The following is a 23,911-nucleotide window of genomic DNA, read 5'->3' as shown; positions in this document are numbered from 1 at the left end:
GACTTTCCAGAAGAGAGGGGGTGGTCACCAAGGTCACGCAGAGAGGTGAAGAGGGTGGTCCAGGAAGGCCTCTGCACCTGGGGCCTCGCTGACCTCTGGACAGCTGCTTAGATGGGCGGGGAGGAGTCAATAGGGACACACCAGCTGGTGTCCACAGCTCTTCCTGCCCATCTTGCCTTTCAACAGCAGTTTTTAAACAATCTGTAGAATGACTAGGAGACTGAGTCAGTTTCCACGCTTTTGTGCATTCACCATTTCCAACTTTCGGAGGACTAAAGATTCACAAGTAGGCCGGTGTTCGTGTCCTAAACCCAGCTCTGCCACTTCTGAACCCTGGACTCTAAGAGGCTTACTCATCTGTAGAAGCAGGTTCAATGTCCACCTTGACAGGTTCTGCTGGGAAATGAGACAACACGAGCACGCTGTTTCTGCCCCGTAAGCACCCTCCTCCCTTCCTTCTCTCCCTCCACGCTCCGGGGGACAGTAATATTTCCGGGAGGGAGGGTGAATGCTGACCAGGTGCTTCCTGGGCATTCCTGATCCGCCCAGCGGGCTCTGAAAGCTCCAACCTGGTCCTGGGAGCCCAGGCTGAGGGTCCCAAAAGCCTGCAGGCCAGCGGGAGCTCGTGATGCTTGGCCAGGGGTGGAGAGTGGCCTTCCGGTCTGTCCTCAGTGCCCTCTGCTGAGTGGCTGCGTTGCCACCTCCTGGCAGTGGTGACCTGAACAGCTGGGACCAACAAACATTCCTTTTTGTAGCAGGATCCTATTTTGCATCTATGAAATTTAAATGAAGCACTCAAAGGTTGATCTGTGGATGTACTTCTTTGCCGTCTTGGTTTGGTCGTGCACTGCAAACATACCAACTGGTCGTGAGAACAAACGCCCCGCTGGCTCTGGGGCCTGGAGAGGTCGGCAGCCCCTAGGGACCTCAGGTTGCTCATCGACAAAGGGAGGGTCCAGGCAGGATGCTTCCTGAACACTCTTCTTCTGATGCTTTCAAGCCACCTTGGAAACAACATCCATCACCTTGTATCGGCCAGCCAAGGATCACACATGCCACACTCTCATTTGTTAGGAGTTTTGCCAAAAGCTTGTCAGCTCTTGGTGCTCTCTGCTCTACCGCCGTCCATCACACTGGGATGAGGGGTAAGGGCCAATCTATTTATTTTATTTATGTGAACCCCATAAATATTTATAAATATTTTATTTTATAAATAATATTATAAAATTATATCTATAATAGATTATAAATAATAATATAAAAATATTTATTTTGTTGACCCCAAAAGTATTATGTATTTATTTATGTTATATATACATATTTTTATTTATGTTGACCCCAAATACCATTTGCTACTTCTGAGATTAAGCCAAAAGAGGAATGAACTATTTCTTGCCAATAGGTTTACATTCTTAGTTAAGTAAAGTGGAACAATAATGTAAATGTCCAAACTATTCCCATCTCATTTTAAAGTAAATTAAACAAACAAAATGTGATTTCTGTTGCAGAACTGTCACCAGAGCACAGCCTGGATGGAGTTCCTGCCTCTGCCCCAGGTGACTCAGGTCATACACATAGTCATAAAAAATAAATGTGGACGAGGGCAGCAGACATGTCTCTTACGGAGAGCCCGCCTTTCTGGCACCTCTGGCACAGCACAGAGCGCTGGTCCGTCTGTCTGAACAATCATGATTGAGTCTCATTTAGCAGTTAGAGTGGACTTCAGTGAAAACTGGCAGACCCTCGATCCATTAGACCCATGAAGCCCGCTGTCACTGACCCCTGAAGGGCCAGCTCTGTAAAGGATAGAGTAACAGAAGTCTGTGTGTAAAAGGCAAGCCTAACCTTAACCCCTTGCCTATTTGCTTAATTTTAATTGCAGGTGCTCGCTTTGGCTAGTATCTCGCCATACGATGGCCGACAGGACCTTCGGCCCAGCACGTTAAGCAGGGACTCAACAGCGGTGCAGACTCGCTCCCGGGTAGTGCCTCTCTGTGGGCTCCAGGATGCACTATCGCAATGGAAGCACCCTCACTCAGAATTCTCAGGAGGAAGAGTTAAGCCACAATGCACTTTGATGCCAGCCAGGAAGACACTGTCAAAGCCCGCAAGCAGTGTAGCCCTGCTTCTGGAAAAGGCACGACAGGGCACGTGGAGTCTTTACCTAGTGGCAAGATCCCATAGAGGGCGATGAGCTGTCTGACATCCAGGAGGGAAGGCATAGGCTCTCTGGACTCCTGGCGAAGAGTGGTCCCCAGGTAGCTGTACTCACCTGGAGAGAAAAGATGCAGAGGACAAACGAACAGGAAACTATGCTTGTCAGAGCCGCATAATTTTGGCACTTGCAAAATTCACATAGAACACAAACTGAACATTTCTGAGCAAATATAATCGTACTATGGAGAATCATTATGAAGAACACATCTTTCTCAGATAAAGGCTTGAAGAAAAACCATCCAGTCTCAAGAACATTGCTACACGGCTATAGTAAACCAGGCTTTATGCTGACGAGGTTACTAATCTTCTAATATTTTTTAAAAATAACTTTTGAATATTGGCTATGTGAAGTGGAACCAAGTTCTAAAATGAGGGACATACAAAGAAGACTAAAATAGGGCAGGTTTTGTTTTATTCATATTCCAAGAGATTATGTCTAACATTTGCACAAACTTTAAAAATAAATTATTTAAGATCGCGGTGTGAAATTCGTACTGGAGCAGTGTAAATCTGAACCTAAAATATAATCATTTGAAAGGAAGGATATGAGTCTAATTTAGGATAAATAGAAACATCTCCTTTTGAGGGTAATATTCATTTACATTTTCATCATTTTTAAAGGATTACCAAAGGAATAATACAGAAATAAATCTTTACAGGTTTAATTAGAAGGCATCAAAGGGCTTAATTGTAACTAGTCATAAATCTGAAGTGTTATTTTCTAACTAATTTAGATAAGGTCACCAAGAAAATTAGTTTGGCTGTCTCCATTTGTCATGAGGCTGGACCTTTACACACCACACGACTCTTTCTCCGTGTACCTGAATCTGAAGGGAAAATATTCCATGAATGCATCACAGTGTCTTGATCACTTTGTTCTTACTTTTTATTTCTATCACGAGGATGGATCTTGCAGAGCTTTAGATGTTTCGAATGTACGACAAACACAATACATTTATGTGTATATGAAAATACTGAAAAAATATGTTTGTGTGTGTATGAAATACTGAAAATATCAGAAACTTGAAAGCATTTTCAAATGCTAAGAAAACTGGAGTTAAAAACCAGATAAGGACTGCTGTTTTGTGGTGGAGGGCAGCCTTTCAAAGACTCCACATGGAAAGAAAAGTCCTTGGCAAGGACAATGGGTTTTGGTGGGGATAATGGGCGATAATGAAAGCTCCTCTTACGGCTTCTGATCCCTGCGTTTTCTAATGAGCAGGTAATAAATAGACGAGTGGTTAATTTCCCCTTCACTAGAGTAGGACGAGATCCTGGAGTCACCATTAAATCCAGCGTGTAATTGCTGTAAACATGACATTGGAGGTGAAATGAAAGTGACTCCAATTTTCCTGCTTAAGTAAATCTATATTAATATCCAGATGCACCATGTTTTCTAGAACCTAACGGATTTTATTTAGACACATTATACCAAGTTGAATTAGTGGGTGTTGGTTCCCATAGAGCAGAGGACACAACCAGCCCAGGCCGTTTGCCCAGTGATGACACTCATTCTGAAAGCATACTCCTATGTTTTGCTATTGCCCAGCATGGAAGCCATCAACACTTCCCACCTATGCATTCAGAACTTAGAGACTTCAGGATTCCCTGCACAGACCCCAGGTCTTCCACAGGAGAGGGAAGAAGGAAATGGGTCAAAAGGTATTTGAGGTAGAGGGCTTGGGAAATGACAAGGAGACCAGAACAGTGGAAAGAAAAGAAGTAGGGAATGTGTTACGGGTTGGACTGTGTCCCCTTAAAATCCCTACCTTGAGGCCCTAATCCTCAGTATCTCAGAATGTGACCTTATTTGGAAATAGGGTCATTGTGGATGTAATTAGTTAAGATGAGGTCATTAGGATGGGTCCTAATCCAACATGACTGGTCTCCTCTATAAAAGGGGGACATTTGGACACAGACATGCACATAGGAAGAAGGCCATGTGAAGATGAAGGCAGAGATGGGGTGATGAAGGACAAGCCACCAAAAGATTGCCAGCAAACCACCAGGGGACAAGACGAGGGATGAAATGACAAGCTCCATTTAGGCCACAGGAACCTGAGGGCAGCTGGGCATCCCGGTTCGGGAAGCAAGAGAGAGGTGGGGGCTGGAAGGGGCTCTGAGGCTACAGCCTACTGACAGCTTCTCCCTCTGCGCGTGCAGAAGGAACCAACCCTGCAACCCCTTGATCTTGACTTCTGCCCTCCAGCATGGTAAGACAAGAAATTTCTGCTGTTTAAGCCCCTCAGCTTTGACACTTTTCACAGCGGCCCTAGCAAACTAATAAAGAATGAGTAAAATAATTGAAGAGAATAGGAACATAAGGCACAGTTAAAAAATAATGAGAAATAAAAAATATTTGAGAAAAAAAGGTGGAATCAGCCTCCGATATTTCTATTTTAGCCCACCCAGCATTAAAAAAAAAAAGAAGAAGAAGGGAGCAATTTATAAAAAATACTAGCTCCTTAAAGAAGTTACTCAATGAAAAGATGTGAGAGAACATAGGAGGCCCCAAGAAGATAGACAATGCTCGTCGGTCTTTGGGCCTCCTCCCAGCACAAGGATGTCCCCAGCTGTCCCTCATGCACTGCAAGGGCTGCACAGAGCATCATCTTCTAATGACAAGGATGGTGATGCAGTGCGATGGTTAAAATCCAGGTGTCTTGACTTGTTTCTAAAATTTACACTGGATGCAGGCTACCCAGCTTCCAGATGAGGTCCACAGAGAGACTATTCCAGGCTGACTTTTTGTTGCAACAGCTCCGCCAAGAATATGCATGTGTCGGGCATTCGCATATTCCGAAGCATTGACATTTTTCATATGTAAATATGTAGTTACATCTTCGAAGAGGGGATCTTTGGGAACCTGTTGCATCTTCTCGTCTTTAAGGCAAGCTCTGAATGCCAAGAAGAAGGTCAGAAACACCAACCGTGGGTCAACTTCCCACCAAAGGCACAGTTACTGAAGCATGGGCGGGCAGAATAATTTAGGGGAATATTAATTTGGGTTTGTTCTCCCTGTATTTTCCAGAGGCAGTGGCCGGGCCTCTCGGTGCTTCGTGTTTCCGTGACGCGGACAGGGAGGGAGGCGCACAGAGGCACCATCCCATCATTAGCAAACCCTGAGCCTGCTGAAGACTGGGCGAGAACACCACCACCAGCAATAGCAGTGCCCATAGCTAGTGCTGTGCCAAGCACGGCCTCAAGTGCCTCATCTCCTAACTCATTAAATATTCACCGCAACTTAATGAGGCAGTAGCTGTCATTAGCCCTACAATTGTGGAAACTGAGGCACAGAAAGATTACGTAAAGGACGAGCATCCTTCAGAAGGTGGGAGGGAGGAGACACTCTCCTCGCCTGGGGAGAGAGAGTTGGTGAGTGTGTCCTTGAGCAGTGGGCATCAGCCCTGTGCCCTGGTGGCAGGGAGGACGAGGGAGCCGGGGAGAGAGCTCCTTGCTAAGAGAGAGTCCGGGCAGACCTGAGTGGCCCCTGCAGGCCGGGGCACCGTGGGGTCTCAGCTGGCACCAGTGCCCAGAATATCTCCCCAGCCCCCGGGCACTCCATGGGAACTGGAGACCTGGGTGAGTCCTGGAGGTAGGGGTGGGGGCTCATAAGGAGGACTGTATTTGAATAACCTTGGCAGTTTAGGAGTTGGGAAGCCAAATTAAGGTGATTTAAATGTGCTCTTCCTCACGCACTTGAGGCTATGGCAGGAGCTTGCTTTTGGGCACAGGGCCAGCGCTGGGAGCTGGGTGGATGTGCAGGAGCAGAGCAGGGAACAGGGGTGGGTGGTGGGGGAGGAGGGCTGGGCCTGGGGGAACCAGACCTTAGAGAGCTTCAGTTTCCTGCTCTTTCCAGTCTCTTTCAGTCCTAACCTGCGTGACTCTAACCACTATTTGGATTTGAGTGGTCTTTAGAAGAGAGTAGAGTTACAAATCATAACGCCCCAAAACAACTTTGTGTCCTGGGGGTGCTGAGTGGGGCTGGATCTGAGTAGAGTGTTCCCGGTCCAGTGGCAAATGTCCAAACTGTGTGGCTGCGTTCTGTGTCTGAGGGTCAGTGCTCCGGCCCCACCTGCGTGAGGAGTTGGTGAGGCGCAGCCAACACCCACCCTGCCCTCCTTGTCTGGGTGCAGGACAGACGTGCTCCGAGCGGTCAGCTTTAGGAGCTGGGGCCCATGGACAAGTTGAATGGGTATTGCAGAGACCAGCTGGGCCGTACCTCTGTGTAAAAGCATTAAGGAGAAACAAAGAAAATAATATTAAAATCAGGGAACCTGAGGGTGAGTAGGCTGCCTGGATCCCTCTCTCGTTAATTCTCTTTTTAGACAAGAAGATGCGGCACCACCTCCCTGAGTGTTAAGAACAGAGCCTTTTCCAGAGGCAGGTGGTAAATTTTACAGCCTCACTGCATTTATTTAACTAGGAAAGGCTCCCCTGATTTGGGAAGTCTACACTCCAGGCTGGAGAAGGGGACCTGCAGGCTTGGGGTGGTCTGTTCCAGAATCAGAAATGGGTTAAAGGGGCTGGCTGGCCCGGTGGCATAGCGGTTAAGTTCGTGTGTTCTGCTTTGGTGGCTCTCGGTTCGCCGGTTTGGATCCTGGGCGCGGACTTACTCACTGCTCGTCAAGCCATGCTGAGGTGGCGTCCTACACAGAAGAGTTACAACTCTACAACTGTGACACACAACTATGTAGTGGGGCTTTGGGAAGAAAAAAAAAAGGAAAATTGGCAACAGATGTTAGCACAGGGCCACTATTTCTGAACTAAAAAAAAGAAAGAAATGGGTTAGGGGAGGCAGCAGTCAATAATCAAATGACTGTCAGACATCAAAGCTCCCTTCCAGAGAAAGCCGGCTCCTGGGTGCCAAATGCGAGGGTGGGGAGCCAAAGACGGGGTTGTAAAAGAGCCTCGACGTGGTCCAATTCCGCCAAGATGAACGAACTCAGACTAAGGAAGGATGAGGAAACATGCATGCCAGGAGAAAAGTCTACGGTCAAAAAAAAAGGTTGGATAAGGCTTTACCTGAGCACACAAGACTTTCAAATAATCTGTAAGATAAACAGTTACGGTTAGGAAAGAACTGTTTACCATTCTTAGAGCGATTAAGGAGAACATTGCAGGTATGAATACAATACAGACTCAGATGGACTCTGGCACAGGACAGACGGACACACAACAGCATCATTGGGAGAAATAAGAAGAAAAACGACGCTGCAGCCCTGCGATCACACAGGTGTGTGTGTGTGTGTGTGTGTGCATCCCTTTTACCCAGGACCTCAAACTGGAGTCCAGTCTGGTGACCAGTGCACGACACACAAGCAGCCAACACCGGAAGCTGAATGATGGAGTATTAACCACCTACTTGAGAGGGCAAGCTAAGGATCTTTTCAAAAATCCCCTTTCACTGCAAAATAAAACATGGACACAGAAAACCACACTAAATAAACGTGTAGCTTAGTGAATTATCGTAAGATGAACACCCTGGCAACCACTGGCCAGGTTATGAAACCACGTCTTGAGCCACCCCAGAAACAACTCTCCCCCAGGTGCCCGGTCCTAATCACAGCTCTCTCTCCTGCCAACAGCCACGAGAGTCCCCCGTTTTACAGTCATCTCTGGCTTGTATTTCTTCGTCGAGCTATCACTGAGGGAGCATGCTTAGAGGCTATGATCTGCCTTTTGAGTCTATTTTAACCTTCAGGTCCCCTCTCTCTCTCTCTTCTCTAATACAATCTATCTGCGGAAGAACCTGGGCGTTTGACCTGTAGCCTCTCTTATGGTCTGGATTTGGCTGACTGCATTCTCGTAGAGTGGCTCACCATATTCCTCTGTGCATCCTGCAAACTGGCAGCTGGATCCAGGGGCTTGCCCTTTGGCAAGACTAGAGGACATGCTAGTTTTTACATCAGGAGGCACACAATGTCTGGTTTTCACTCTTTTGTGGCATTAGCAGCCATTGATGACGACTGCCCAGATCCAGTGGGGGCAGCAACATGGTGATGTCCTAATTCTATTCTTTTTATTTTCATTTACTAGCTGAATTTATTTAAAAAAGAAATATGTCCCTCATCGACTATTTGGTTAGCTGGTGGTATAGTTCCCATAGGTAAGGCAGGACAAGTGCTTGACTCTTATTTATCAGTTTTCAAGACAATGAACCAGTTTCCTGTCATCTTCCAAAGATGACCAATTAGTTTTTTTATATCCTATGAAATTGTGAATAAAAACATATTTTGTGGATTTCACTCCAATATATTTCTTAGCCTTACTGGAGCTCAAAATATCCCGTCTTTGGCCAGAGGGAGCTTCTTCAGTTTGGCTCCTGAGGGTTTTTTGCCATGAGCCTAGTCATCTTTGAAAGCCTCCTTGCTATCTGACATGATGGGATGTTCCTTCCAGGCAATGCTTGACATTTTCTGTCCCTGTCTGAAACCAGCCATTTCTCCAGCAAACGGGTTTCTTTGAGTGGGAAATGGTATTTTGACACCATAATCTGGGAGCCAGGAATGCTCACGGCTATTGGGTTGATGGTTATTTATAGGAATTTTCAAAGGACAGGGCTAGGACACATATGCCGTGGTGCGCATCACAAGCACCTTACAAAATTCCTAAAAAGGTTAATGATCAGCTCTCGTGAGCTGGTGTCAGCACACCATAGGTGTGTGCGTGTATGTGTGTGTGCGTGTGTGTGTATGTACGTGTGTGTCTGATAAAATACCTCATGAGTCAAAACCCACATTTCCGGTTCAAATTCAGGATTATAAATTTTTACTTAACTCCTTCCATATTACATCTATATCTCTGTTCTTCCACACAGGAGAATATTAGTCTCCAAGGACACAGGGGATGGTAGACATTCCCATAATTTCTCATTTGCTTTCTCTCACCTTATACTACACCCCACACACACAACCTCATAATAACAAAGTCAACACTATCAATACCACTTAGGGTAACTGAAAATGGTTAAATTTTTTGTATGTGCGAATTCTTCTTTCCCCATTTTTGGTGGTTGAACTACATCCACATTGCCCGAGCACACAGCCATTACCTATTACACTCTCCCTTACAGCCCTCAGTCTTAGTTATATAAGTAAGTATATAGTGAATGCTCACCACCACTCCTTGTGTTAGGTCTCTCCAGTTATTTTTGGTTGTCTATAGCTCCTTCTTAGCAGATTCTTCAGGAAGGTTCTTACGTCTCTTCTATAATTTCATCAATGTATATCAGCTTGGTTTGAAAGATTATGTCTGCTTTATGGGCATGTCTTTTTGTGAGGTTAATTTGTTCTTGATCCTTTCTCTTTTATAGAAAATTTGCATGGGCTTTGACCTTGAACTTTTCCATTGCTTAAACTTATGTGACTTAATATTTCTATATTTTTAGAAGAAACTTTGGTTCAGGATAGATTTTAAATTTCAGAGAGCCCCGTCTTCTGTTGTTTCATATATGGTAAAGTACGGTGGCTTGCTTTCTTAGATGTTCTGGCTCTGTTCCCCTCCCCTCATTTTTTTCTGGACCTTCTCTCTCTTTCATCTCTATTGCCCCTATCCTGTTCAGTTGTGATCCTACTCCCACGAGTTCCTTGCCAGTGTGAGGCCCTGTCTGGCAAGGGAGTGTGGAAGGTCACTTTCCAGAGAGTGCAGAGGTGAGTCTGCTCTCATCCCTTCACGCCTCCTCATTTTATCCCTTTGCCCCATCTGCCACTGCTGTGGGCAAACCCCTCCCGGGTTCAGCTGCTGCTCCAGCTCGGCCTGCTGTACTGTCCAGTGAGTGCTTGTTGGTTATTTCGGGGTGCTTCTGCTCTGTGTCCCCAAAGGCTTGTACTTTAGGGTTAAGGGGAAACCCTGTCATTTAGTTTTGGTATAAATGTTGTCCATGGGTTTTGTTTTTGCTACCTAGTTGCTCTGTCTATTTTTATGTGGGGATTTGGGAAGATCCACTACCATCTTTCAAGCTAAGGACTTTAACTGGGAAAAAATAAGGAAAATGTGGAAAAGACCGAAGGGAGACAGCCCTTGTGGCAATTTGACTAATTTTGTGAGACTGCGTCATTTTCATTGGAGGTTACTCTTAAGTGGCTGACCCCATTCCCTTTGCCCTTAGGCATCTTAAAGATGCTGCCTGGAAATGGACAGAGAGATCACTGAAAAAGTCCAAGATGGATAAGAAATTAATAAGAAGACGAGAAACATGTCCATTAACGTTTTTGAGACTCTATCTTGTGGTAGGCATTGTGCTAAACACTAGGAATTCAATGATGAGCAAAACAGACAGGATGTGAAAGGAGAAAGCAGACAAAGAGCAGAGAACTCACAGATCCCAGCCACCAGTAAAGAGATAGGTTCTGTTAAAAGTGTCATTTAACAGCAACTAGAAGGATGTGCAACTATGACATACAACCATCTACTGGGGCTTTGGGGAAAAAAAGGAGGAGGATTGGCAATAGATGTTAGCTCAGAGCCGGTCTTCCTCAGCAAAAAGAGGAGGATTAGCATGGCTGTTAGCTCAGGGCTGATCTTCCTCACACACACACACACACACACACACACACACACACAAAAGTGTCATTTATTTATTTATTATTTTGTGAGGAAGATCAGCCCTGAGCCAACATTTGATGCCAATCCTCCTCTTTTTGCTGAAGAAGACTGGCCCTGAGCTAACATCTGTGCCCATCTTCCTCTACTTTATATGGGACGCCGCCAGAGCATGGCTCGACAAGCAGTGCGTTGGTGCACGCCCAGGATCCGAACCGGGGAACCCTGGGCGCCGCAGCGGAGCACACACACCCAACCGCTTGCGCCATGGGGCCGGCCCTAAAAGTGTTATTTTTTCATATTAACAGAATTAAAAGAACATAATCAAGGGAATCCAGAAGAAAACTCTATAGTACTTGAACAAGAAACACATACATAGAAACCCAATACATATTCCAATACATATTCTAGTAAAAATTTTATGCTAATAGGAAACATTGGGGCTCCTCCAAGCCCTCAAGAAGGAAATGTGGCTTTATTTTAAAGGAATTAAAGTAATCATTTTTTGATCAAAGGGTAACGTCAGCCTTCTTGCTCAGAAAGGCCAAAATTGGGTCAGTGTAAACAACAGAATAAGATGGAAATGGATGATAATACAATAGAAAAGAGAGAATTCATACGTCCACACTGATACCATGACAATTCTAAAAGAACGATGAGAGGGAAATCTCTTCTTAGAAGAATGATAACTAATAAATACAAAAGGGATGATAGAAATAGAATATCCCCATTTACAGCCACCACAGCAATAATCAATGTGGCATAAAACATCAGTGGATGCTAAAACCTTTAAGACACTTGGGAACAGAATCTCCAGAGCCTCAAAGCATCCCCCTACAGACTGTTCATTAATTACAAAGGGGAAAATGAAGCTTTACAATGGAGAAATCTGGGGAAGAGCTCCTTCACCAGTGATTAAACTTAACATCAGCAGTGATGGGACAAAGTGGCGTCGTGTGACCCCAGTGTGAAACGCTGAGAAGGACAAATATCACCTAGGTAGTTTTCCTGTCAAAACTGTTTAACCTGAATCAAGTCATGAGGAAACCATCCAACTAATTCAGTTGAAGGACAGTCTGTAAAACAGCTCAGACGCTTGAAAAATGTCAGTGTTGTGAAAGACTGGAAAGGCTGGAAAGTGTTCTAGATCAAAGGAACAAAAGGAGACTAAAAAATTTGACCATCACATCCACGATCCTTGACTGGATTTTGGATTGAGAAAGACGAAGTTATAAAGGACATTATTAGGACTACTGGGGAAATTGATTATTAAGTAGATATTAGATAATAGTACCGTATTAATGTTAAATTTTCTGAGTGTGATTATCCTTTTGTGGTTATGTAGGAAAATGTCCTCGTTCACTGTAGGTGCATGAAAGTGAAAATGATACCTGCATTAGAGTGGTAGGATTATGAAAAATTTTAAGCTTTCAGTGTGTTTTCAGGTCATCATATTGTTTTTCAAAAATTAAGAGAAAAACATTAGTTGAAGATGGTGATAGCAAATCTCCCCACCTCCTTCTTCCCAACTACATCTGTGATGGCCCCTTCTGGAAGGAATTCCTCCTATGAGGACTGTGTGTTGTGGAAGGACCAGGTGCTGCCCCCTAGGGCATTTTATTTAAACATGAAAGCATGTACAAGCCTTCATTTCCTCAGTTAAGCTTATGCCAGAGAGAATGCCCCAAGGAACTTCCTAGTTGGTTCTATGACCTGATTCTACCACATTAGGGGAGAGAGCTGGACCCGTTAGTTCACAGCACAGAATGAATTCAAATCAATTCAATCCAACACACATTTACTGCAAGCCACTATGGGCCAGGTTTTGGTTTGGACAAAAACCAAATGAAACATATTTCCAGCTGCTGGGACTTCAAAACCCAAGGGGTGACATATGTGACACACGTGCATTATTCTCTGTGTACTTTACCAATGTAATCAGAGAGGTTGACTTTCAGAGCCTGGATCAGTAAACCTTCTTCCACCAGCTCCTTATATAGAGATTCAATGGTCCTAGGGACAAAGCAGACCATCTGTTCCAGGAGCACACACATAAGACCAGCAGTATTTCTGTTAATCATCACATATGCAGAGAACTTTAACCAGACCTACTGCAAAGTATATTTGAATATATGCAAATAAATTGACTTTTGAAGTGTTTCTACAATTTGGGGATAAATTAGGCTTTTTAAAAACAGTACTTCCACTCATCCATGTGTATATCTGATGTTTCCTATTAATAAGAATTATGTCTTTGGGCATCTGAGACCCGCTATAACTCCTGCAGTCTGTCCTTTCATCAGTCTCCATGATGGCACAAATATGAATTAGAAATTACCCAATAACAGTAATGCAGTGGGCCCATAATTATATATTCAGTTAGCATCTGCAAGTCGTAGTAGATCATTAATTCTTCATGAAATTGATGTTTCCTTTTCACCCAATAGCATAATAGTTTAAAAGAAGTATCTATAAAGAACAAAGGCTTATACTGGAAATAATTCTAACATGGAAGATAAAATGTCTAAAGCTGTGAGTGTGATGATTTTTTAGGAGGATGTTATACTTCTCCACAGTGTTTACAGATGTCAAAACCACTTCTCTAAGAGGACCTTGGGCATATAGCCAGCGCACTGGTAATTTATACTAACTGAGGGAAAAATGGAGATCGTATCCCATTTAATGAATGAAACTCTCAATGAAATTAACAGGGGCTTGGCTTGCAGGAATCCAAAGAGGTCAAGCTCAAACATTGTTCAGAATAATCCTTTGAGATGTTTTGTCTTTTCCTTATTCTTTTCTATGGGCCTTATTCTTTGTTTCTACCCTCATCTTTCTTTAGACTGAAGAACTGTAAATATAAGTCTATGTAAACAGTTCTTCGACTGTTCTATGATCCAGGTTAGTGATTAAAAGAGACTCAAGAACATCAGTTAGATTCAAACCAAATCCCATTGAGATAAATGTTAATTCAATGGTCCCAGTCTTTGATTGACTGGAATTTTATTTTATCAAATATACTTAAAATAGTGTGCCCTCTGCTGAGATTTAAGAAAGTTTTAATTGTAATGGAATTTGGGATAACAGTATCTGACTTATCAAGGAAGTATTAACTGTAGTGTTTTAACTTGAATACTGATTTAATATAAACATATAATGTATGCATGAAATATTAACATAAAATTGAAGAAGATTCTCTAAAATGCTCAAAACAAAATATACTAAGAAGCCCCGAACACAAACCTATTATATTTGGATATTTCCAGTGACATGAACTCTTGTTATGGAATAAAACATTTTCAACTTAAAAGCTACATTAAACTATGATAAAAATACTGGTTTAAGGTTTATATTAACTTGATGAGACAAACAGAAGTTGTCTCACAGTGCTTGGCAGAGAACTAGACCCACTCTCGTGACATAGAGTCTTTAGAACTAAAATGAAAAGTCTTCCAGGAATGAGATGACCAGGTATTTCTGTACTTTGGGGCATAAAAGTGAATGAAATACTATTGGGCTCTCTTCGTTCCACTAGAGAATTGCTTGCAGCCCATTTATGATAGTTCAACTGTAGGGAAACATACGCCAAGAATATATTCAATGTCTAATGGATATTGTCCATGAATCACATGTGTGGGGTCTATATTGCTATAGCAGCATTTTATTTGGTAAAGTGATACTTTAAACGCAAGAGAATGTGAATGAATAATTTCAACTTAGTGGTCGGGTTTGATTGGTAGATTTGATTTTAGCTCTGGGTTGTCATTGGATAAGACATTTAGCATGATCTTCTTCACCTGAAAGACTATACTTGGCTTGGGGACTAATGTAAGAAAAAAGAAGAAAAGTGTAAAAAAAATTACCAGAAGATGCCTGTGGCACTATGTGCATGCATGAGCTGGACCATCTTCAAGGAAGGGACTATGATGCTTATTGTGTCCCCAGGAGGCGTGAGTGCTGGTGCAGGGACGGGTGTGTGCCTCCCCAGGAACTGGGCTCCTGAGTGGTAGGATGCTGACAAGGTCCCTATTAGGCAGCTGTCAGCCACAGCATCTTGACCCTGAATCTTTCTCCAAACGATGGAACCTTAAGGGAGGAAACCCACAGACTTCTAGGGATATCCTGCGGGAGACTTGTCTCTACAGAGCCAAAGCCCTCATCCCGTCTGGCTGCCTTTCCAGAGGCTACTTGCCAGGGCTCCAGGCTTGTGCACTAGTTCTGGGGTGCTATGGCCTCCTCTTCCCTGTGGACACTTCCAAGCTGGCTTGCTCTCCTGTGGATCTTAAGTAGAGTTTGGGAATGTATCACTGGGACCCAAGGGGGGCTAGGGAACACCCCAAAACAGGGGAGCAACATGTGTTACCCATTAACAAACCGATGGGAAGAAAGGTATGCATTCAAAATGATTACTGACATTCTTTATTAGGGCTTTTATTTAAATTCCTTGAAAATATTTGAAAACTTAGGTCCTATTTTTTTCCAATGTTAAAGCACTGAAGGGCTATTTCAGCTTAAAAAATAAGCATTTAAAATTATTCATTAGTATCAAAGTTCAGCCAATGAAGCTCAAGGAAATGGAAAATATCCCTTTTGAGACTAAACCTTGTCTTTCCTCCAATGAGCACGTGTGAAAGGCCTCAGCGGGCTGAGCCCAGGACGTGAAGGTAAATAGGAACTGTCCCTGCCCTCAAGGAACTCAGAGTCTCAGTCTTTCCTCGAAAGTTGGATTAGGATGCTAATTCTTAAACAATTTCTTAAGAACCCAATGAATTTTTAAACTTAGAAAGAGTCACATGATCTCAGAAGCGATGGGGCCCAAGCCTGCCTTCTGTGCCCATCCTCTTGGCGAGCATCTCTCCAGCCTGGGATACTGCTCTTTGTACAGGACCGCAGAGTGGTCCAGTAGTTTTCCCTTGACACTCTTCAAGGATGAAGGGAGTGTGGTGTACCAGACAAGGGTGCCTTTCCCAGGCCAAGGCCGAGGACTTAGGCTGTGTCCTGTGCTCTTCTCTGGGGTGCCCTCCCCTTCTCACATGCACTACAGCAAAGCAGGTGCCTTCCTCACCTGTCAGCCGTCAGATCTTTATCCTTCTTCCCCTTTTTCCCTTTTTTGCCTTTCTTCTCTTTCTTTTTCTGGAAGAAAATGGAAATAACCAACAATTTAGTAAAAACAAGTGAGCAAATTAGCTCTATAACTTAGCGAAAGGAAGCTGATTTTTGGTGGTGGTGGTGGGGAATGGGAGGCAAGAAGTCAACTGTGGTACACTGAACATAGAGTTGCAATGTTTCCATGAATGTAGGGATTGGCCCAGAAAATTCCAAGTTGCTTATGTGGACATGTCCCTGGGTGGATAGAAAATGAGGTCACCACTGTGACATCTGCACAGGACCTAACGTCCATCCTGCCCCAAGCATTCTGGTTCTCTTTCTCTGGGCCGCGCACAGTGTACTACAAAGGATGAGAGGGCTGCGAGCACGGGCAATCAAGCCATGCTTGTCCTTGGTACCCAGTCACCTCTCTCTGTTAGCATCCGGCCCCAAATCTGGTTCCCAAAGGGCTCTGTAGTCAGATGCTTGTGACAGCTTGAGGGAAGTGCTTGAATGTGATCTTTAAAACAGTACTGATTGCTTCACTATTCTGTTTAAAATATCCATCAGTATCTCCCCACTGCCCACAGGATAAAGTTAAAATTCCTTAGCATGGGTGTACGAAGTTTCTCCAGCCTGGCCTCTACCTTCCCTTCCCAGCTCCTCTTCTGTCTCAGGCCTCAGATGACTCATGTTCCCCATCACACAAGACTGACCCTTTCTTAACGCTCCACTCTCTTTCACTCCTCCCTGTCCATTTCCTTATTCATTCATTCATTTATTATTTTATCGCAGTATAATTTGTGTACAGTAAAGTATACCCACGTACAAGCTGATTAACATTTACGTTTAATTTTTACATATAACCATATAACCGCCACCCAGTTCAAAATAGAGAACATGTTTTCATCACCTCTGAACTCTCTCTGATGCTGCTCTCCAGTCTGTAGGTAACACTATTCTGACTTCACTGTAGATTGATAGCACCTGTTCTTGCACATGAACTCACGCAATTTAAACTCTTTTATGTCTGGCTCCTTTCAGTCAATACTATGACTGCAAGATTCACTTATGTGGTTGCACAGAGCAGCTATACTTCATGTTCTTCAGTTTTTTAAAAATTAAATTTTCTATTTTGAGATAATGGTAGATTCACATGCAGTTGTAACAAATAATACAGAGAGATACTGTGTCCCCTTTACCAGGTTTCTCCCAGTGGTAACATCTTGCAGAACTGCTTTACAAGATCACAACCAGGATATTGATCTTGACATCCACAAATGAGATCCAGAATGTTTCTATCACCACAGGGATCCCTCAGGCTGCCCTTCCATAGTTGCACTGACTTCCCTCCCATGACTGCTCCATCTTTAACCCTTGCAAACCACTAATCTGTGTCTATTTCTATAATTTTGTCCTTTCAAGAATGTTCTATCAACAGAATCACATTGTATATAATGTTTTTGCTTTTCACTCACTACAATTGTCCAGGTCATTATATGTATCAATAGTTCCTTCATTTTTATTGCTATTTCCAGTTTGGGGCTAGATTGACTAAGGTGCTATAAATGAGTGTGTGTGTGTGTGTGTGTGTGTGTGTGTGTGTGTGTGTCTTTGTTTCTCTGGGAGAAATGCCCATGTGTGCAATTGCTGGGTTGTTGTATGTTTGATTTTTTTAAGAAACACCAAACTTTTTTCAGAGTGGTTATACCATTTTACGTTCCCACCAATAATGTATAAAAGACCCAGTTTCTCCCCATCCTCTCCAGCAACCGGTGTTGCCATTATTTTTATTTTAGCCCTCCTAATGGGTGTGTATCGATCTCTCATCCTGAATTTAATTTGCATTTTCCTAATGGTGCATAGGGTTGAACATCTTTTCATGTGCTGATTTGCCCTCTGAGGCCCACTTCAGTGAAATGCCTCTTCATGTCTTTTGCTCATTTTCTTATTGGATTGTTTGTTTTTTAACTGTTGAGTTTTGAGAGTTCTTTGTGTGTTTTATATACTAGCTCCATGTCAGATATATGATTTGCAAATATTTTCTTCCAATCTGCAGCTTGTCTTTTCATCCTCCTCATAGGGTCTTTCACAGAACAAAAGTTTTTAATTTTGATGAAGTCCACGTTTTCCTTTTATGGATTGTGCTTTCGGTGTTAATTCTAAGAACTCTTTGCCTAGCCTTAGGTTCAACGATCTTCTCCTATATTTCTTTCTGAAAGTTTTATAGTTTTACATTTGACATTTAAGTCCATGATCCATTTTGAGTTAATTTTTGTATAACGTGTGAGACATGGGTAAAGGTTCATTTTTATTTTTTTTTGTCTATGGATGTCCAATTGCTCCAGCACCATTTATTGAAAAGATTATCCTTCCTTCCTTGAATTTTTACACTTTCGTCAAAAATCAGTAGTGAGTATTTGTGTGGGCCTATTTCTGAGTTCTCTGTTCTGCTCCATTGATCTATGTGTCTATCCCTCTACCAAGAGCACACAGTCTCGATTACTGTATAATAAGCCTTGAAATTGGGTAGATGGATCCTTTTCACTTTATTCCTCTTTTTCAAAATTGGTTTAGCTATTCTAGTTCCATTGTCTTCCCACATAAATTTTAGGATAATCTTGTCTATGTCTATAAATTATCTTTCTAGGATTTTGATAAGAATTGGATTAGGCCTGTATATCATTGTGCAGGGAATTGACATCTTTACTACATTTTGTCTTCCAATCCATGAACATGGTATGTCCATCTATTTAGCTCTTCTTTGATTTTTTTCATCAGCATTGTGTAGTTTAAGCATGTAAGTTCTATACATGTTTTATTAGATTTACACCTAAGTATTTAATTTTTGAGTGATTTTAAATGGTACTGTATTTTTAATTGAATTTTATATTTTTTAATGATCCTGCAGGTCCCTAATTCTGTTTACTAATTTTTTTTTGGTTGATTTTCCCTGTTGTTCAGATTGGGTAATTTCTACTGTTCTATTTTCCAATTCACTGATTCTTCCCTCTGTCTTCTCTATTCTACTGTTGAGCAGAATATTTTGGATACTGCACTTCCCAGTTCTAAAATTTCCATTGGTTCTTCTTTATCTCTTCTACTTTTTTGCTGAGGCTTTCTATTTTTTTTTTTTTTTTGCTGAGGAAGATTCACCCTAAGCTAAAATCTGTTGCCAATCTTCCTCTTTTTGCTTGAGGAAGATTCGCCCTGAGCTAACATCTGTGCCCATCTTCCTCTATTTTGTATATGGGATGCTGCCACAGCATGGCCACCGTTGAGTGGTGTAGGTTCATGCCCATGATTCAAACCTGGGCCACCAAAGCAGAGTGCATTGAACTTAACCACTAGGCCATGAGGCCAGCTCTCTATTTTTTTCATTTGTTTCTAGCAACTTTATAATTGCTCATGGAAGCATTTTAATTATGGCTGGCTTAAAACGCTTGTCAGATAATTCTAACATCTCTGACATCTCAGACTTGGCATCTTTTGATTGTCTGTTTTCCTTCAGTTTGAGATCTTCCAGGTTCTTATATGATGAGTGACTTTCAATTGAAATCTGGACATTCTTGTATTATGCTATGAGGCTCTGAATCTTATTTAGATGTCATCTTTTAACTGACTATCTCTGACACTGCTCTGGCAGAGGAATTGGGTGTGTGTGTGTGCGCCATGCTGTTACTGCCAGGTGGAGGGAGAAGTCCAGGTTCTCCACTCCACTGTGGGGAGGGGCTCCTTATTATTGCTGGGTGGGGGTGGGAGTTCTGGCTCCCCATGTGGTCTCCACTGACACTATGGTAGAGACGGCCTTATTACCACTGGGAATTAGTAAAAGTCCTGACTCTCTGCGAGGCCTCCTCTGACCCATCCCAGTGGGGATGGAGGCATGCCTTTTTATTGCTGGTTAGGGAGGATGTCCAGACTGATTCCCCATGTTGTCTCCACTGACATGGTGGATAGGAGGGCCTCACTACCAGTCAGCAGGGATGAGTCTTGGTTCCTTATGTGGCCTTCTCTGACACCAGTTTGGTGGGGTGTTGGGTTGCTTCCATACATCCTCATGAGAGTAGAAGTCTAGGCTCCCCATGCAGCCTCTGCTGGTGTGTACTGCAGTGGGGCCAGTTTTTTCTTTGGTGTTTGGCTGGAGCAGGGTGGTTATTATTTAAAAGCTTTCTCTCTTGTTAGCCTTCCTCTTTCTCAGTCCTCTGGCTAGAGACAGTAGGCTTCTGTAGGGGCTTTATTTATCTGTCCCCCTTGGCATTTCCAGGCTGTGGGCCTCAGCTCTAAGTCTAGAATATATAAGGCAAAAATAAAATCTAAGGAACTCACCACCATGTCATATTTGGGTCGCGCAGTCTCTAGCCATTATTAGACGCAGACAAATTTAGGATTGTTCTATCTTCTTGTTTACTGGACATTTTTATATTTTCAGATATTTAAATAAATAAAATATGCTTATCTCTCCAAATACTTTTTTTTTGCCTTTAAAGCTTGCTTTGTCTGATACTAATTGATCTACACTAGTTATATTTTGGTTAGTGCTTTGATGGTTTATACTTTACCATCCTTTTATTTTCAACCTATCTAGTCTTTATGTTTAAAGTGTGTTTCTTGTAAACAGCATATAGTTGAGTTTTTTTTAAATCCAGTCTGGCAATCATTATCTTTTAATTAGAAAATTTAGCCCATTTGTATTTCGTGTAACTAGGATTTAGTTGGGTTTAATTCTGTCATCATCATATTTCTTTTCTAACTGTCCAGTCTGTTTTTATTTTCTCTTACTTTCCCTTTTCCATATTCTTTTAGAGTAATTATTTTTTATTTTTCCACGTTATCTTTCCTATTACTTTTTGTTATACATTCTGGTATCATTTAAAAAATACTACAAAATATATTATTAACTTGTTACAATTTACCTTGAATTAGCACTCTATGATGCCCTGAATAATACAATAACCTCGTAAGTCCATTTATCCTTACCCAACTTTTCTGTTGCTGTTGGCATATATTTTATTTCTACGTATGTTGTAAACACATAAGACTTTATTATTCTTGCTTTAAAAAACAGAATATTTTACAAGTAATTAGTCTTTTATACTTACCCAAATATTTACATTTTTAAGAGCTGATCATCCCTTCTTCCATTTCTTCCATCTGGGATCATTTTCCTTCAGCCTGAAGAATATCCTTTTGGTATTTTCATATTATGGGTCTGCTGCTGATAAGTCCTCCAAGATTTTGTTTGTCTGGGAACACCTCTATTTTATTTTCATTTTGGAAGACTATTTTCACTGGGTATAGAATTCTAGGTTGGCAGCTATTTCTTTCCAATCTTTAAAAATATCATTCATTTCCTTCTGGCTTCCATAGTTTCTGTTGAGAAAGTCAGTAGTCATTCTTATTTTTGTTTCCCTGGAAGAAATGTGTCTTTAAAAAAAATCTAGTAAGATTTTGCCTTTTATCTTTGACTTTCAGCATTTTGACTACGACGTGTCTAGATGTGATTTTCTTTGTATTCATCTTTCTTAGACTTCACTGAGATTATTGAATTTGTGGCTTTATGTCTCATCTGATTTGGAAAATTCTCAGGTATTACTTTTTCATATATTACTTCTATCCCATTCTCCTTTTTTTGGGGATACCAATTACACATATATTACAACTGTTGACCATGTTTCAAATCTCTTTTATTCTCTGTTCTGTTCTCTATATTCTTTGTTCTTTCTGTGCTTCAACTTGGATTTCCTACTGACTTGTCTTTGAGTTCAACCTGTCTTCTGCTAGGTCCATGCTGCCGTGAAACCAGTCAGAAGAGTTCTTAATTTTTGACACTGCATTTTTCAGTTGTAGTATGTTCATTTGTTTCTTTTAAAAGTAGATCATAAATTTCTGTTTATTCATGACATTTTTTCCATTTATATATGCTAGCACTCTGGGGAATACAAAAAATAGAGTCAGCCAAGAATGTTCCCCTCAAGGAGCTTCAGAGCTTCTCCAGGAACTCCTACGTCTTTAAAGCTTTTGTGATTAGAACAGGAGAGGAACTCAAGAGAGAGATGGCTTCTGAGAGGCAGGACCTCACCCAGTGATGTCATCATGGGGATGACAGCACATCCAGGGTCGATCCACAGTCCTGCAGATCTGGAAACTTGCTTTCACTAGTACAGATGCTTTGTCTGTCTTGTTCTCTTCTGTACTGTGAATGCCTTGATGTGTATGTGGCATATGGTGCTCAATAAATACTTATTGAATAAAAGAATTAATAAAGATGATCTGTACCCCAAGATCTGATTTTGGATCTCCAAATCACAAGAGAAAGTGGAATAGACTGTAATGTAAGTTGATTCACTTTTAATGAGAAACATAATTGCCAAGACCTTGTAGACTTCCCTCTTACACAAAAATCAATATCAAACTACAATAACTCATCAGAAGCTTGCTTGGTGCGTACAGAATCAGCAAAGGAAGGGGCTAGATGCTGTGAATTGCTACTGATGCCATACTGTGTCATCCTGAGGCACATATTTATCATATATGGATCAATCTGTATAGGATCTAGATTTGACAAATTAATTTGTTCAATAATATGTGTTAAGGAATTACTATGTGCCAGAAAGGGTTACAATGGTGAGCAAAAGAGACACAGTTATACAGTCTCTGCATTCATGGCCCTTCAGTAGAGTCGAGAAGGCAGACACTAATAAAATGATCCCACTAATAAATATAACATTAAAACTATGCTAAAACACCAGGAAGACACGGTACACAGTGCTATGTGTATGCAGAGAAACCAGACCTACTCTGGGGGTCCCAGAAGGCTTCCCTGAGGAAGAAGGGCTTAGATTGAGACCGAAGGGATGAATAGGAGTTAACTAGGCTAGAGATTGGGGGTGGGGAATATCAAGACAGTTCTTGAGAGAGAATAGCATGGGCAAAGGCCCTGCGGTGGGAGGCAGCACAGTGTGTTTGAGGGACAAACAAGAAGGTCAGGATGCTGGAGTGCATCCAGGGAGGGACAGGAGGATGATGAGCCTGGAGAAGAGGGCACTGGCTATGTCAGACATGGCCTTGTAAGCTTGGCTGAAGACTGTTATCTTTATCCTTGGGGAATTGGGATGGCACTGAAGGGTTTCATCATGGAGTGCTAAGATGAGATTTGTATTTTGAAAGGACCACTCAGGCTGCTGTAAACCTCTGATCAAGTCACTTTCTCTGGATAATGCTCGATGCTGTCAAATCCCATCCCTCTCAGTCCTTTTTCTTTTTCTCTATGTTCAAGGCTGACCACTCCCCTTCTGCTAATGGTCTTTCTAAGGATGGGATTTAGTATAGTTAATTAAGTTTCAGCTTATGAAATTAAATCACATTTATGTCTCCCAAGTTCATATCTAGGTCACTTGGATTGGAATTCTGGGTTCTCAAAACTCTATAGTCACACAATTACCATTGATCTATGGGAGTATCCTGAGTGCCTCCACTGTGTGTTCAACTAGTTTAATCACAAGAGGGAAATTCACAGCAGCTCCATCTGTGACATATCATGACATCATGAGGGGAGATACCAGACTGCAGGGAATGAAAGGGGGCAGTAATGGAGGGTGAGGAAGCCCAGGCTGATCTTGGGCCAGGATGACAATCAGTTTGTTGGGTAAAAGGAGAAAGTCTATTTTCAGCCAGAGGGGTACAGCCAGGTCCGATCTTCATTTCCCATTTTGTTTGTCTTGATTTCCATGTTCAGTCATTAAAACACCACTTTTTTGCAGATAGGGAAGACATTAATAGAGTCACTAGGTGGCCTCAATAAGTGTCCTCACCTACTGATGAGAAAGTAACCTATAGACGGCCCTCACCAAGCTACAGTGATGTATCCTCAGAACAGGGCCATGAAGGATATTCAGTTGTTTTCTGAGTTAAACTATAAAATCAATATAAAACATATCAGGATAGAGTCATCCTAAAGACACCATATGGCCCCTGGGCTGGCAAAACTAGACACTCATGCAGGTGAATATATGAAAAACTCTAAGAGTGTGTGTGAATCGCAAGAAGTGTTGGCCAGCCA

General features: G+C 42.2%; 1 protein-coding gene across 1 annotated transcript in view; it reads right to left on the bottom strand.

Moving 5' to 3' along the window:
* Nucleotides 1-23,911, bottom strand: part of DRC11 (dynein regulatory complex subunit 11) — a 159,845-nt gene that overhangs the window by 38,052 nt on the left and 97,882 nt on the right. Inside the window, exons 12-14 of the mRNA XM_087424506.1 lie at nt 15,827-15,894; nt 12,692-12,774; nt 2,165-2,272 (exon numbers count right to left, since the gene is read on the bottom strand). Of these exons, the coding sequence (XP_087280632.1) occupies nt 2,165-2,272; nt 12,692-12,774; nt 15,827-15,894 (259 nt within the window). The remainder of the gene's footprint in view (nt 1-2,164; nt 2,273-12,691; nt 12,775-15,826; nt 15,895-23,911) is intronic.

The sequence above is a fragment of the Ceratotherium simum genome, chromosome 37, assembly GCF_057802395.1.
Source record: "Ceratotherium simum simum isolate JZ-2026a chromosome 37, ASM5780239v1, whole genome shotgun sequence".
NCBI classification, from domain to species: Eukaryota; Metazoa; Chordata; class Mammalia; order Perissodactyla; family Rhinocerotidae; genus Ceratotherium; species Ceratotherium simum.
This window is presented reverse-complemented; position numbering and strand designations above follow the sequence as displayed.